Source organism: Strigops habroptila, chromosome 4 (genome assembly GCF_004027225.2).
Source record: "Strigops habroptila isolate Jane chromosome 4, bStrHab1.2.pri, whole genome shotgun sequence".
In the NCBI taxonomy this organism is placed as follows: domain Eukaryota; kingdom Metazoa; phylum Chordata; class Aves; order Psittaciformes; family Psittacidae; genus Strigops; species Strigops habroptila.
The window spans coordinates 56,205,915-56,223,049 of record NC_046358.1 but is presented as its reverse complement, the minus strand read 5'-3'; the positions used below and the strand labels follow the sequence as shown (position 1 = coordinate 56,223,049).

Here is a 17,135-nt window from a genome sequence, read left to right as displayed (position 1 = left end):
TGTTAAGCTTCTCATCAGCCAACACCCCAAGTCCTTCTCCACAGAGTAAAGATGCCTATTTTAGATGATCCTATAAAGGAACATTACACATCTACACAGGATAATATCTTACCTGTTGTCCTTCAGTGCCTTCAGCAGTAACCATTGCCACAGAATGTGTTCCTGCAGAAGAGATGACGGCATCATGGGCAGGTACTGTGATGGTGGTACCATCTTGTGTTACCATAGTGATGGTATTGCCAATGGCCTGCATATCTGCCTGGGTTATGTTGACCTGAAACACAAAATAATTCCTGAAGTAAAAGAAGAAGGTTTAATTGCTGCCCAAGTCATACCTGAGTCTTAGTTTTTGGCAATGTAACATATATTTTTAAGTAAGGTTTGAAAAAAACCCTGATGATAAGCAATTGAAGTGCAACAGCATATATCAAACAAATACCTGCTAGTTGTTTCAGCAGGAATACTCCCGGCTAGCTTAATTTCTTCATTTGGAACAAAATGTGTAGCAATGCAGAACAAAAAGGCAATTATTAATAATAATGGGGAAAAAATCTTTTAAGCTGGTCATAATTAATATACTGGCCAAAAGATCTAGTAGCATTATTCCACATCCTGACCAGCATGCTCATGCATTCCTTGAGAATCACCATCACTCTTTAGCCAGTTCCCGGTCTTAGACAAAGAGGCATCATCACATTAATCTTACTGATCAGGACCTAACATTCCATGACCTTTCAGACATGGTTATCTATTTACAGAAATAAAAATATGGCTCTCAGTAATAAGAAAAAGAATGCATACTTGCCCCCAGAGTCTACAACTCCATGTTAATCAGATCATACCCCAAATAACTGCGTGATACATTATCTATGCATGTGTCTTACACAACGGACAATGTGATTCAGGGCAGTATCCCCTAACACATGTGATCTTAACAGAAATGCTAAAGGCCCTCCAAGGGCTTAGAATTTAAACCACAAATAAACAATTCATAAAAGATTAACGATATAAATTACTAATGTCTCCAGTATAAACACATTAGGGCATCAGATACATGATTTGATGTCTGATTTACAAGGTAATAAAACATCTCAGAACTAAAGTCAAGCTGACGGATAGCTTAAATAAATGCAAGAACTTCATGTCAAGGCTTCTGGCCTTCATTTTAGAGGGTAAAAATGCTAGTTACTTAGTACTGCTTCAGTGTTCAAGGCTGGCAATATAACAGCCCCTTTTAATATTTAATTTCCAATTTGAATTTAGGAGATATCTTCTATATGCTACTGGCATTTCAGCTACCTTTCGAGCTGAGATACAAACTTTTATAAACAAATGAGTTGTGATGAAATCCCCTCCTAATGAAATTTCATAGGAAAACCTTAAAAAAATATATCCACGGGAATCCTTAAAAAAAATACATCCATAGGAATTTTCAAGTGGAGGTAGTTCAAAGCATTCCTTATTCTCTTGTTTATGTTAGAAATGGTAAGAACTGCACAATACCAAACAGCTTGTAAAGCAGGCACCTGGACTAGAAACATCTCCCAGCCCTCCATCCCCACAAGGTACATGCAGACAAAACAACAGTGAAGATGACCGTCAGATATTATAGATTATATTAATTAGGGAATTCTGAGAAACCTCAGAAACTAGGCTGTCACAATTGTTAAAATAGCCCTTGTCTACTTTAATAGTGACAGAGATAACAAGGAAAGCAAAAAAAAAAAAAACAAAACACAACAACAAATCAAGCTTTGTATTAATGCAGCTTCAGATGTCAGAATATGGGGTTTAATTTAGGTATTTCACAGGAGGCCCAACCCTAAACATACCATAACCCAGCTCCAGAGAAGCTTCTGTTCCTAAGAAACCCACATATATATTTATCAAGAATCCCAACTGATTTTAGAAAGCACATGAGTATTTGCAACATCTGCCTCAATTCTCAAGGTATTTTTGTCAGCTCTTCAACACTGTGTTTACTTACATGTTGGGTTCCGTCCTGGGATATTAGTGCTACTTGTTGACCTAATCCTGACTGAGTAACTGTAGCAACCTGTGCAGAAATTACATCTTCTCCATCTACTCCTGTCACATAGGTTATTTGGGAACCTTTGAGAACATCTTCACCTTGACCTATTTGAGACAAAGAAGGCAAAAGGGAAGTTTACATACTCTAGATGCTGCCAGGAAAGCAAATGACAAGGGTTAAATGCCAGCCTGGTATGAAGGTTTTAAACACTCCAATAGAAAAATTTTAGTGGAAAGAGGAGAAAAATAAAAGCAAGTCAGAAAGTCTGTTTTAGGAACATGGGTTATAATCTTTTAGCAGTGAGTTTTAATACACAAATACTATACATAAAGAAAATATACACTGAGTTTATAAGCAAATATTGAAATGGTGACAAACATTCCTAATTAATTCATTAAATGTTAACCTCTCCATACAAGATGCTCCATGCAAACACAACTGGCAGCTTTTAAAGAGTTATTAATTAACAAACATACAGAAGAACACAGTGATGCCTTTGTGTGACTTAAGTTCAGTATCTTAATAAATGTTTAACCTCGGCAAATTAATCTTATCATTCCTTTAAAAGGAACTGGATTCCAGCAAATCTGCTGGAAGCATTCAGTGCAGTTTCCCACGTACATATAGGAAAACAACTTCTTTGACCAAAACAGTTTGTGCACTTATTTCTGATCTTCAGTCACATGTAAAAATCACAATTTGACAAGTGGTATTTGTCCTATCACAGTACTTCCTTCAGTCTGATCTTTAATAGTCATAGGATTCAATACTCATGATACCATGAAAAACATTCTAAGGAGTACTGCAGCAAATGAACTTATTTTCCTCTTTGCTTCTAGGGCAGTTTACAGAAACTGCTATTAACCACAGCAAAACCAGCACAGCATCAGCATAGTGCAAAGACAGATTTTCCTTTTCTCAAGGCAGCGCCTTTGCTCCTGCACAAAAGACTGTCACCAACCATGGTGTTCTAGATACACTCTTAGAAAAATACCTAAGAAAAATCCAGTAGCTTGCAAGCATAAACATTTTAGATTCTCTCAGGCCCCTCCCCACATTAGTTTTTATAGCAGGTTTGCTGGGACTGCTTCTCAAATTTCTCTTATCTCCAGGAGTGCTGTGAATGAGTTTATGATCTGGTCAATTACTCTCTCAGTTTCTACCAGGCAACCAGTCTGGTTGCCTACCAGACTAAAACGTCCTACAAAGAAGTTAAATAACTTTATTAAGTGCTTCAGATTTTTATCTATGCTTTCATTTCCTTGGTTAGAAAAAAACCCAGCAAAATTTTATCCAGCCCATTTTTTTACAACACAAGATTCCAAGACTGAAACTCTAACCTGGAGGTGGCTCAAAAAAAGCCTCTTGTTCTTCTTCAATGGGCTCTGTGTCATTGTGTGCTGTCCGCTTGTGCATAGCAAGTGTAGAAATCTGCTTGTATGTTTTCCCACAGTGATTACAGTTATATGGTTTGGAATGAGTATGTACAACATGATGCTTGTATAAACTGGAGTACTCTGTAAAACGTTTATCACAACCAGGAACTGTACAGACATAGGGCTTCTCCCCTGTGTGGAAAAACAAAAGGGATAATGAGAACTTTATTCAGGATGCACATTAAAAATTGTCAACAAGTGATATTGGTGACACACCTTCATTACCAACCACACACCAATTTCAAAGGCAACAGTGAAGATCAAGCTTGCAGAGTTTATCAATGCAACGTCTGTCTTTTTATAAGAACAACTGCCAGTAAAAGTTGGGCCCTTTTTTCTCCCTTCATTCCATCTAAAACATCCTTCTGATGAAGACAGAAGGATCAGGCTGAAAGCTGCAATGTTGGTTTGGCATTGTATTGAGAAATCTGTTTTTTTATTACTGGAAGCTGCATACTTCTCCTCAATAATCAGGTATGTTGATACCCTAGTACAATTTCACTTACTTTTGAATCTTTAAGCTCTGAAGAAAGCTCATGGGAAGCATATGTTTAAGCAATTACGGTTTCATATAAAAACAACTTTCATTTAAAAATCAATGAAACAAATACCAAATTGCATTGTGAACTAAAAAGATAATCTGAAATACAAAACGTACCTCTATGAAACCTGTCTGTGCTTCCATAAAATACATAAGGCTACCAAGATGATACAGCTGTCACTGGCTTTTCCATTTCAGAACCTTTGAATCTGTGCTGATTATTTCTGCTAACCAATCAAGTTGGATGTGTATTTTCACCTCCAGTCTATAGAAAGGTTTTGACCACTGCTCCAGCAGCAAGGAAAATACAGCTGGGATGAAAGGATGACTCACGATGGTGAGCCAAACTCATGCTCAGACTTGTACTTTACTCTTATTTATTTAAGAAGCAGCTCATAATGGAGGCAAATCCCAGAACTATGTAAGGATGTAGCCCAGTGTCCACTGAAGATGAGGTTTTGCATTCATTTTAAAGAACTGTGTATCCAAACCAAAATTATTGTGCCTTGACAGCAAGGCAGGAAACCTAACTGCTGAACTGTCCTCAGCCCAGGGTAGACAAGGCCCAAATAAAAGTGCCAAGCCAGGTCATATAAACATGACTAAACCCAATTACAGTGCACCAGAACTGTTCAAAAGGAGAATGACAGAGCCTTTCCCAAGCAGATTACACTTCAAAACACAAAACATCTCTCATATACCTGTGTGTATTCTCACATGATTCTTATAGTTAGTTGCACTGGCAAAAGCTCTCCCACATCCTGGCTCTGTACAGTAATAAGGCCTTTCTCCTGTATGTGTCCTGATGTGAACCTTTCTAATATTAGATGTTGTGAATGACCTGCCGCATCCTTCAAATGGACACTTAAAGGGCCTTTCACCTGAAAAATAAAGAAAAAATGGCACACATGCAAAAGTTATAAACGAACAAAAATCCTAAGTTACACTTAAGACTGAATGTAGGAATCTAAAGCTACCTAATTCTCTCTTTGAGACCCTCAGTCGGAAACACCATGAACATGCCACTGCGGAGTGTTCTACTGTTTAGCCAAAACTGTCAAAATTCGGGAAAATCATACAATCTGTAAACTAAATTATGAAGTATTTAGGTTAGTACTTTGTGATGCATAAAACAGACTCAGTTGCTTGTATTAGCTTCCACATTGTCCATATTCTAACATGTATTTAACACCACCCCCCATTCATACATACATTACTCAAAATAAGTATAACATTTTTACATTTGTCAATTGTAATTCATAAAACTAAAAAAACCCCCCAAACCAAAAAACCCTTCATGATGTAATGTATAACCAAGATACAAGTGGATTAGTGAAACTCATTATAGAAAGCACTCTTTGAAGAGAGATAGCCCTGAAAATCAGTTCAAGCCCCCAGAGCAATCACAAATACAGGTTGTTTTAAAATAACTCTATTAATGTAATATAAATTTAAGCACAATAACTTACATCATTGCACCAAAACATTTCAGTAGATAAGGCCAACCCCTGTCTAATATCCCAATACTCCTGACCTTTCGGATCTATTAAAGCACACAGAGCAGGAGAGTAAAGGGGGTTAACTGTGCTGTCCTGTTGTAATTTCACACTTCCTAAAGCTATGTACATTCCACCCACTGTACTGCTTACCAAAAGGAAGAATCTGAGAGCCAGAGAAGACAGATTACCACTACAGACATAACATTAAATACTTAGAGACAGAAATAAAAACCAAAGTCCTGATAGAGACATTAATACCATGAAACTCTAAAGTAGTTAGCTCCTTGGCACAGGAAACTATAATTCATTCCTTAGGGCAGCAGCTGCTTCAGAAGGTTTTTCAGCTTCCTGCCAAGGCAGTGTGTGTGTGCATTAAGCATACACGCCTCAGTGTTGTGTTACCATGGCTCCGCTAATCCTTGCTTCAGCACAGGATCTCAAATCAAGCTTGAAAGGAGCAGGGCTGCAGAGTCAGCCCTGCCCAACAACAGACCCTGCCTTAGAAACTAGACCAGAAGATTCTTAAAGAATGCCTGCAAGAATGTCATCCAACCGGTTGGTGAAGCCAGCCTTTTAAGTTTCTAATGCACTTGTTAGAAAAGCGACCTGTTTCCAGGTGACAGAGATTTCTAGCACTAGAAATGCAAAGCAAGTCAGAAGCCTTCAAGCTCTACCCCACACCAGCTGTGAGGAATCATCCACTGCGGCTTTTCTGATACTACAATGGTACGTCTAGGGAAGTCATGGAGGAACCTGGCCAAGCATTTGATGGCAGCAGGAAGTGAGACTGGACTGCCACTGGAAAAGAAAGGGAAAAAACACTGGCTAAAACAGGCAGAAAATGAAGGAAGTGCTAACCCTGCTCTACATGATAAAGGAATGCAAAGGTTTGGGAGCCCTGTGAGAGTGGGCAGAGTCCAGACTTGCCTCCATGAGGTGCACTGCCGGAGCTTGCATAGGGTATGAGCATACACCTACCTCTCCATCCATCTGCTCAAAGGACTTGGTGCAGTTTTCTCATTTTTTTTGGTTTCCTGAAACTACTCATACATCTGAAAAAAAGACACCCCTGAACTCCAGTTCCTGGACTGCTGGGAGTTTATGACTGCATTATTAATATTGTTTAAATGTGTAAATGGTTACATATGGCTGGCTCAAGTTTTTTGTCTCCACTGCTAAATTACATGAAAGTGATTAAATTATCATACAACTTCTGTGGCCATAAAGTAGTAAAGAAAACATTCTACAGCTAATCGAGTTGTTGTCCATACTACAGAAGTCTCCCAGTTCATAGTCTGCACTTGATGTACTACAAAATGTCAAACAGTTCTCTTCTAGAACTTAAAAACAGATAAGAGTTTTCTGTCTTCATCCTGATGACCAATTTAACATCAAAACAGCACTAATCCCAACATACTGTCCTTGGGTACAGAAGTGCAGGAAAGCAGAATTTTCATTGCCTGCTTTTATCCTCCCCTGCATTGTTCTTTTTAATCTGAGGAAAAAATATTTCTTTTGCTCTTTTTTCCTCTCTAAGATTCAGAAAGTTCAGTGGAAAAAAATGTTGGTGTTCTAGCAGGCAAGTAAATATACTTAATGGAATAAGTAAGTGACAGATTATTCTTCTTACATTTGAGGTTTGGTGGTTTTTTTTGTTCCCCCCCCCCCCTTTTTTTTTTAAATTGGATACATCAGGAGCAAAAGAGACATTGTGGAAATTTCTTTACATATGTGTGCACCCATAGGGTTGGCCTTTGCAGTGTATGATGTCTAGAATTTATTGGTGTTTTGGCTTTCAAATGAATCTTTTTCAGACAAAACATAAGATGTTATTTTTTATGGATTTGGATGTTTTCACAGCAGCTGTTTTTCTGTGACATTTTTGTTCATTTTTCTGCTGCAAGAAGGGAGGTCACGGTAACAACCACCTCAGAACTGTTGACCTTCATGAAGCTGGCATGCAAGTTATCTTAAAGCACCGAAACTTAAGAACACTGCCATTTCTAAGAGGCAAGCCATATTATTGTGGAAAAGTTCCTTGTTCTGTTACAGCTGCAAATGAAACTGTAAAGGCACCAACTAATTCAGTGACAATGTAAGTGATACACTGACAGAAGTTAGTGCATTTGCAATAGCAGTGTGAATGCTTAAGCACTATTTCCAAGAAAAGCATGCTGGATTTGCAGTAAATGCTTACCATGCTGAAATGCTGTTTTGCTCACTGGGCTTCAGAAAGAGAATATACACAGGCTGATTTCATAAGTATAAAGTCACAGAATGATCAAAGAAAACAAAATCCACCTAAGTGAATTAACAAAAAAAAAAGGAAGGGTGACAGTAGTACCTGTATGGGTTCGGATATGCTTCTGCAGGTCTCCTGATGTCTTGAATGATTTTGTGCAATTTTCTTCTGTGCACCGATAAGGCTTTTCACCAGTGTGTGTTCGGACATGACTTTTTAACCCATACCCTGAATATCAGAAAAGATGTTATAATTCTATAATCACAAAATTAGGATATCATAAACCACCAGCAGCAAAAGCTGTGCTTGCCATTCCAATCAGGAAGCTCTCTAGTGAGTAGAATTTGCTCTTTCACTCTTGACAAGCAATTTGTTCTATCATACAGAGCACCAGAACTCAAGATACAGTTTAGAAATTCTTTCATCCTTCATTTATGAAGAAATTACGCTTCCATAATGCTTCTTCCCTTCAAAAGGATAAACTGTAATGATTATAATGTAGACGAATATGTATTTTGTCTTCTGAGGAAGCTGTATGCTCTGTATCCCACCTGCTTCTTAATCTCTTACCAGTACTGTCATTAAAATGACATCTAATTATTTGCTTATACAAAAATCAGTACCATTAATGAAGTCATCACAAAAACCAGTACTGTTATCCAGGCTTTAAACTCCTATTATTTTAAACCATATTATTAACATCATCACATATAGGTGCCAATGGATAGCAGCCATGGACACCCATTCCCTTTAAGATTACTTTTAGGAACTCATTGTCATCAAGAACTCTACCAATCTAAAGCAAGCTTTGGATCAGGCCCTCTGTAAATTATTTTACAAAGAGCATTTTACCAGGATTTTCCTTTCTGCACTTCCCTGAAAAGATCATGACTAAAGAGCCCTGAAATGGCCATTTTAGAAATGTTCAGTCTGTTGCATTGGAAGAGAATATTTCATTATGTAGTTTTGAAATCTCTTTATAAACACTATGCAATTAAACTTGGGTGCAACTGTTTAAGGATGGTTGTTTCTCTTTTGAACTTTCTCATCAGCATTTCTTTTGCTTGTTTCTACTCAAAGAAACAGTACTTAATGTATTAGCTCAGATTAAGTTATCTTAAAATAATACCTTCAGGGGTTTGTTGTTTTGTGGTTTTTTGGTGATTTTTTTTTTCTTCTTTTTGGGTTTTTTTTTTTTGGGGGGGGGGGGGGGTTTTTTTTAAAAAGACTTTAACTTTTCCAAGCATCATGCTAATTTGCATTCAAAGAATAAAATTTGAAGCAAGTTTTGTTCTTTTACTTTCTTCCATATTTCATTTTTCATAACTGCATCTTGCATAATAAAATTCAGTCTCAGGGAGAGCACCATTTATAAGCAGAGTAATCTGCACAAAATGTGGAGTTCACTTCATGAGGAACATCACTCTGACACAAATTAAATAAAGATGCCTTAAAGCAGCTTCTTCCATCAAAGTTCCTTTTAAATGTGGAACAGATCAGGTATTTACCTCATACTAACAGGTTCAGCTTCTTATTATCACCTCATTTAATTTATACTATTAGTTAAGAAAGGACTATTTTTTCAAAAATCTGACTCTGGCATGACAGGTGAGGAAAATGTAAGGGAAAATGTCAAATGTTTCAAGTCATTCCTCCTTCAGTAACTAAGAGTTAAATCCCCTGTCCTTTCTACCCTAGCTGAAATTATGACCTCTTTTTTTTGTTGCAGTTCTCCCGACCAAGTTCTTAGCAGTTTAAAAAAGGCAGTATTAAAAACTTGCTTTAAACAAACACTAGCAAGCAGGAGGAGCTAGTCTACAAAAGATACCTGTTGCAAAGGCTTTGCCACATCCAGGATGTTCACACTGGTACGGTCTGTCTCCCGTGTGTGACCTTTCATGCACCTGTCGAGACATCCAATATACTTACTTAGTGAAATGTTGTATTTGATTATTTCAGCACAGAAACAGTTCGTTCTCAAAGACAATGTGTTTTATTTCTCTTCCTAAGATTCACATTCAAGTGTCTTATTTTCAAATCAGTGATTAAAAAAAAAAATAAAAAAGAAAAGAAATATGGTGACAATGTTTTTCCTAAAACTAAATACATTTTTATCCAAGGTCTAACCCGATCCTTTCAGTCAGCTTTGCAAAAACACATTTCTGTAAATACACACAGCTACAACTATTGTAGCTGTAGCTACAACTGTAAATACATACAACTACGCTGAAGACAGTATGCAAACATGCCTCAGAGCCCACTGTCTGATTTTTTTTCTCCACTGAGCGCTTCTAACAATCCTCTTACATTTCATTAAACCTCTCCAGCGAGGTCACAATTTTAACGCAGGATCCATAGAGTCAACTACTCACTGACTCCAGTGTTTTGTCAGAGGCAAGGCAGCACTGCAAGGAGTTTACTTCATTGGCAAGTGATCACCTCAGCCTAAGCTGGAATGTGAACAGCTCTACACCTTTACTGTTTCAGTAATTCCTTTACTGAATTTAAAAAAGGAAGTTTCCACCGGTAAAGAAAAGATGTTCCAGCTTTTCACTTTGAATGTTGGATTGTTTTGAAGAGTTAAACTTTGTATTGTGATGGTAAAATCTTTCAAAAAAATCAGAATTTTGCATGATCATGCATATACTGAAAGTAGATAAGGTTAACAGTGGATTTCAGAATTTCTGGGACACTGCTTTTAGAAACTATCTCAACAAGAGATTTCTTACATGCTGGCAATATAGGAGCCTAACATGATCTTACACCTGCAACTGTCCAAAACACTGAGCAAAATCAGCAGGGCACCTGGGACAACCAGTTATTGTAAAATCAATCCAATAAACATTTGACAAAACAGCATAATTATGGCTCTGTTAATTTCTATTACTTTTAACCACATAATCAGAAAAAAAAAAAAAAAAAAAAATCATGCCTGCAAAGTAACAACTCTCATTTTACATCTCGTCACCTTAAGATGGTGAGCTGTTGTGTATAGTTTTCCACAGCCATCATAGTCACAGCGAAAGGCTTTCTCTCCACTCGGCTGAGATTTTGCAGTCACTCGTGTTCCATGTCCTTGCAAGACAATCTTAAGTTTAAAACAAAACAAAACACAATGGATCAGAAGAGTCACACATTTCATTTTGTTATCAAGCCACAGCTCATTCTGACAAGTTTCTTTTCTCTCTCTCTCTGCTGTACCATGTATTTCTTAGTCCTCAATAAATAAATAAAAAGTGTAAGTTCTGATGAAAGGAAGGAAAGAAACTGTAAAACGTATTTACTTGTAGCTGGCAAATTTAAATGCATGCATTAATTAGCCAAAGACAAAATAATTTGAAATATAAGCCCAGTGGCAAGATGACCAAATTAATAGACAGAAGAGGCTTAGACTACATTGGATACAGGATCCATTCCTAAGGGAGATTAACTATAAATCAGACCACCTTCAAACATAAGTTCATGCAAACACCAAACAATAATTAAATGCACTTATAATAAGCACTTTTTGACAAAGAAGGAAAGCATTTTGCTCTTTGTCAGTGATGCATGTGTTTTGATCAAACTAACTGAAGCAATTTGAGCTAGGTTCTGCTCTCCTTTCTGGCATGACACAACAGGAAAATGTACAGAACAGTTTTGTGATGCAAACCCCATTTAAAGGCTTCTTCATACAGACTGAAGAAAGAGGCAGAAGCCCAAATGTAAACATTTTAATACAACTGTACACAAATTAATCAAGACTATTTTAAAAGGTCTGTCCTTCTTTTAAACCACCCCTCTTTTCTTACGGAAAAATGCGTTCAGAGTATCTCTAAAGATGGAGATTCCTGAAGGCTGCCCTCAGCCTTCATGCTCCCAACTAATTCTTCTTACTAAGTATGAGGTCCAGCAAAGTGTCTCACCTTGCCAGTGCTCAATAACCTGCTTTAGGTTACCAGTTGCCATCCCTGAGTTCCAGAAAGCTCCTCAATTTCATGTGCCCTGTTGCGATGCTCTTCCAGCAGATACTGAGGTGGTTAAAATTCCCCATGAAAACCTGGGCCTGTGAACATGAGGCTTCTTACGGTTCTCTGAAGAAAGCCTCATCATCTTTCTCATCAGGCACTCTGTAGCAGACAGCCACCACAATGCCACGCACACTGGTCTGCCAGCTAATTCTGACCCATCGGCTCTTGACTGTCTCATCACCTATCCCAAACCAGAGACCTATGCAGTCCTGCTGTTCTCACATAAAGAACATCTCCCCCTCCTCTCCTTCCCCCCTGGCCTTATTAAAGAGCCTGTATCCATCCATCACAGCAATCCAGTTATCTGAACTATCCCACCACACGTCCCTCATCCTAACAAGAGAGTAGCCCTGCAATTGCACATAGACGTCTAATTCCTCATTCAGGCAGACCAGGTATTTGATTGAGAACAACTTCCTATGGATTCTTCAGGGAGGATGTGCACTGTTACCTTCAGACTGTTCTTAAAACTAAAGATGTAAAGTCAAATGTGAAATTTTTAACCAATTGAAATGTACAAATCTACCACTTCAGAAAAGCTTCTCTGGAACAATGGAGAAAAACATAACCTCATGAATCAAGAAACCCATTACTAATACTACTGTTTAAGTTATGATACCATGAATCACAAAAGTCACTTTAATAAAGATCGTGAAGAGGAGGCTTGGTTGAGAACCTGCACTTGAGCACTGATTTGTTTTTTCTATCACTAAACCTGCTAGTATTTCTTTGTTGTTTGGGCATATAAAATATGTATATAGTTGCTAAGATCTGCTATAAAACTGAAGTATGCCAAAGCTTAAAAGAAAATTACAACAGTTCTATAATCAATGTGGTAATATCTGTAAGGAAATAACCAGAAATAATTTTAAGATTGATACAAAGAGGAGGGACAAATAAAACAAACAGAACTCTCAGGAGAAGATTAGTTGAACACTATGAGCATTTGTTTGTTAAAAAACTGTTTGTAGAAGTATGTGCTGCTTCACAATACATTAGTTGGTATGATTTGAAGATTAATAAGAAATCAGTCAGCATTATCATTCGGCAAAGACAGATATAGTATTAAAATTACTATTCTTAGAAGACAATACATGCTAAAGAAACAAAAAGAAATCAGATGTTAGAAGGCACAAAGTCAGAAGAATGTGGCAAATAAAGCACCTTTGTAATAATGTGAAACATTGCGAGGAGCTGTGTGCTTCAAGATACATTTAGCTAGACAAAATTTAACCCCCCACCCCAAATTTTAGAAGAAATCGCAAATGCATCCTGAATTCAGACAGGTAACACAGGAGAACAACAAAGGTAAAGATCTCAGATACGATTTTTATATTGTATACACACAAACTTCAGTCACATGATTCTGCTTTTATTATGAACAGATGGGTATGTCAGGTTTGAAAGGTAATAGTGTGTGATATCCATTTGGGCACACATAGTCTTTTGTTTTCACATGTAGAAATCACAAGGAGGTTTTATGCTTTTATCCTTTGGTGAAAAACCTAACCACATGCAAGTTTGAATTACTACTTAAAAGTATGACATCTGCTCTGTTCTTGTGTTACCTGTGGACTTAAAACTTTTTAAATATACACCTATTTAATACTATATCAACATATAAGACTATTTTATCCAAAGTAATATGAGTTACAACTAAGTATCTACTTAAATCAAGACATAAACACGATTAAGATTTTCTTACATAACTGATAGTTTTGGGACCCTTCAGTTGGTCAGAAATTGAGACTAAGCCTCTATGCCTTTTGAAATATCAGATATTGTTTTGTTTGGAACATATAATGCTCCATAAGACTGGCACATTTCCATGTGGCATCCATGCTGCCATACACAAATAAGATAAAGCCACCTCCAGATTTACTATGTTTTGGGGCTGAGCCTGAAATCAACAAGTAACTCGATAACAGTTACAGATAACTTTGCTTAATAGACTCTTACTTCCAGGTGAAACAAACCAACATCTTATCTTACTCTTCCTTGAATCTTGCATTTTGTTGGAGTTGTATCCCTGCTCCAACATACAAGTGTGCAAAACCTCTAAATTTCTTGATTTCATGAATATATTCCAATACCATAAATAATACACGTATTAGCTATTCTCTGCTTTCACAGTCGTGTCACACAGGCAACAGTGGAGTGTCTGCAGCTTTAAAATAAAAATTAAGAATAGATACTTTTGAGGTAACTGTCAGAGGTGAGCCTCTAATTCTTCCTTTCACAGATACTGTATTTTACCTTGGAAGATATTTTTCCTCCTTGTCTAGTTCACTACCTCTTAAATTAGACATTAAAAAAAACAAAAACCAAACCCAATGAAATGACTTTTCCATTTCTGATTGTCATTTAAACATGTGAGAGAATAGAGGGTTTATTATTATTTTTGGTTTTGGTCGTAATTCTTTGAAGCCCAGAATATGTTTTGCTTTGTCATTTCCTTTAATAAAATATGTTATGATGACAAATACAATTCTCCTTATATAATTTTATTAATCCCAGGTAAAAAAATCTTAAGAAGTTGCACCTGTATTTTCCATTGCCCTTTAAACGTTTAAGTTAATGTTTTCACATTGAAAAGGTTTTTATACTTCTACGTACTAACAATATGAATACAAAGAAATGGAAGTATTTTTCTGCTGCTTTAAGCATTCACTAGGAGCAACATTCTTATCTACTGATAACTTACAAAACCTGCAATAAAAGTCAGGGGCTCTAACAGGGCAAGTGGAAAAAAAACCCCAAAAAAACATCACCAAAGAGAGAACAGTTCCAGACATATGTCTGGAATTGTCTCTCTTGAGAAGAAAATAATTCATTAATTGAGTCAGCATTGTTCTGCTTTAAAGACTATAAAGAGTCAGTTCATTCTCTGGAAAAGAACTTCTGAAATACTTACACCCTTACTGGTAAAATATTCAGGTCAGGCTGAAAACTCTTAGAAATCCAACATAATTTTTAACTGCCTTTTAACAGAAACCCCCAGGAAACAGTAGTCATTAGAAGATCTTTTTGAAATCCTGTGAAAGAATCTTGTACAAAGTGAGAAATATGACCTATCTGTATAGGTCTGAGATCTGTAATGCCTGAAAGGTAGCAGCAGACCCTAGTTCATGGCCACATAGGACTATCATGCACATTGCTGGGTGAAGACGACAGAAGAAATGCATGTACTGGGCTACATACCTGCATTTTTTTATCTTGTTCATTTTCACCTATCATTCCTGTGCTGCTAACACTGTCATTTCCATCAATAGACACCTGAAAAACAAAGTTGAAATGGAAAATCCATTTACATGTTATTTTTATTCATCTGAAAAACAGAGGGCTACAGACAGTTCCTGAGGGTTTATTGTTTCATAGCTCTCTAGCTCCCTCTTGAAACACAGTTATCCTATAGTACATTAGCTTACATGGAAATCACCACTTGTAGCATCTGCATTATAGAATATGTAAAATAAGCATCTCAAAGTTGTCTTAAAACAAGGTAGGAAAAACTGCAAGAACAAAGTATGTTAAATTAATAGGCTAAAAGAAGTATTAATTAATTTAACAATACTTAGTTCTGACAAAAAATAAAAAAACGTTTACTTTTGTAATAGGGATAGATCTCTACGCTCTCTGTTAAGCAGAACTTACTTGTTTCGAACAACACAACTCCTTTGTAATCAAAATACGTAAGACAATGTGTTGCATCTCAATTTGAAACTACAAGAGCTAGTCGAATTAGTTAAATCACAACAGCTAAGCAAGACTTGAGTATTGATCCATAGGTTTATTTTTTTAAAAACAGGAGAAGTATTGCTGCTTTCCAAGGAGTTTATAAAAATATTTGAAGGATATTAGATTTTAATTTGAAACTTTTATTTAAACAAAAATACAACTACCTAGTTTAAAAAAAACCCCTCACAAACTCTCTCACAAACATTAACTCAAAGAATAGTGTCTTATTAGCCACTGTAGAAAAAACTAAAGTATACTTTATGTAATTTCCTTAATTGTCTCTGTATTGAGAACAGGCACTCACAATACTCTCTGCATCCATGACACTCAAGCCCGAGACTGATGTACCTAAATCTAGTTTAAGTGATTTTATTTTTCTCTTAAGTAGTTTGGCAGGGACACTACTTTGTTACACTGGTACATTTATGCCCTTTCACTAAGCAGGTCATAGCAGCCTCCTGTGGATGTTAATGGTTGTGTAAAGTATCTTGCTCAGAACATCAGCTACCAACATTTCACTTGAAGACTGAAGATGAACTTGTCCCATAAGAGGTTTTCACACTGTGCTATCTTTCTAAATTAGACGATTACAAATAATGTACTTTCAGCAGCTTTTAGCTAAAACACTAAAAAGTGCCCACACAGAGGCAAGTTTACATTACAGAGGGACTGCAAAGACAGTCTGCAAGCAGGTAATTCTCAGGTGTTTGGGTTTTGTTTTGGGTTGGTTTTTATTTTTTAAAGAAAACAATAGCTATTTCAGGGCCTTCTGAAGAATTTTGAAGGGAGGGGAGAGAACCTGCACAGACAGGAGACTTGAATCAATTTATCCTGAACTTCCTGTTGTTTGTTGAGAAAGGAACTGCTGACATGAAATTGAAAGTTCATCGATGCCACTTAAAACAAATGATCCAAACGGGATGCGCATGCACATGTGTAGACATACACAAATCCCAGGAACTGTACTTTGCCAGCAGCTGGGATATTGCAAGAAACAGCTCATGGAAGAAAAGTATGTGTTTTAAACTCTTCGCAATTCCATTACATGTCTTTTGACTTTATGTTCACTGAGAGCAATGATCTCTTTCCTTGGTTGCTTTGGAAGGAAGGTAGCGATGACTTAGTCCAAAATTAAGAGGACTCTAGTTAAGTCCTCTTAGCCAGATGTGTACAAGAGTACATCTTGCATGTACTCCGCAAGATGTGGGAAAGTAGTACTATGCCTAAAGGAGAAGCAAGGGACAATGAAAAATGTACATGTTTCACCACTTCCAGTGAGCTTCTATGTAGTCTTCCTGGATCTTTTTGCATGAACTCTCTTACAGATTCTTTACACTAATCTTGGGCAGCCTGCTGATCTTGGCTATTTCTGCTTGTTATGTAGGACAGGGGAACAGAGAAGAACCACCATTCTCCAAATCTGCCTTTAAAATCTTCTTCGCCCTTTTAAGTTTTGAAGAGAAAACCTGTGAAGTTAAAAAACCCGACACCCAATTTTCAACCTCTTTTTTTGCAGTATTGGGAGAATACTGGCAGGATTCCAAGGAAGATCTTTGAGTTTCTTCTAAATGACTGTCTTAGATACTAAGGAAAGATTTAGTCTGCCTTTAATTAAGAACATAAGAACACCTATACTG

General features: G+C 36.9%; 1 protein-coding gene across 6 annotated transcripts in view; it reads right to left on the bottom strand.

Annotated features, from left to right (window-relative positions):
* ZNF143 (zinc finger protein 143) overlaps positions 1–17,135 on the bottom strand; it is a 42,225-nt gene that overhangs the window by 6,599 nt on the left and 18,491 nt on the right. For 5 of the 6 annotated variants that reach the window (XM_030482208.1, XM_030482209.1, XM_030482212.1 and 2 more), the window contains 8 exons: positions 14,962–15,036; positions 10,719–10,838; positions 9,579–9,654; positions 7,853–7,978; positions 4,711–4,890; positions 3,373–3,600; positions 1,988–2,136; positions 113–274 (listed from right to left, as the gene is read on the bottom strand). In XM_030482208.1, coding sequence (XP_030338068.1) covers positions 113–274; positions 1,988–2,136; positions 3,373–3,600; positions 4,711–4,890; positions 7,853–7,978; positions 9,579–9,654; positions 10,719–10,838; positions 14,962–15,036 — 1,116 coding nt within the window. The remainder of the gene's footprint in view (positions 1–112; positions 275–1,987; positions 2,137–3,372; positions 3,601–4,710; positions 4,891–7,852; positions 7,979–9,578; positions 9,655–10,718; positions 10,839–14,961; positions 15,037–17,135) is intronic. The other variant, XM_030482213.1, reaches the window with a different exon arrangement.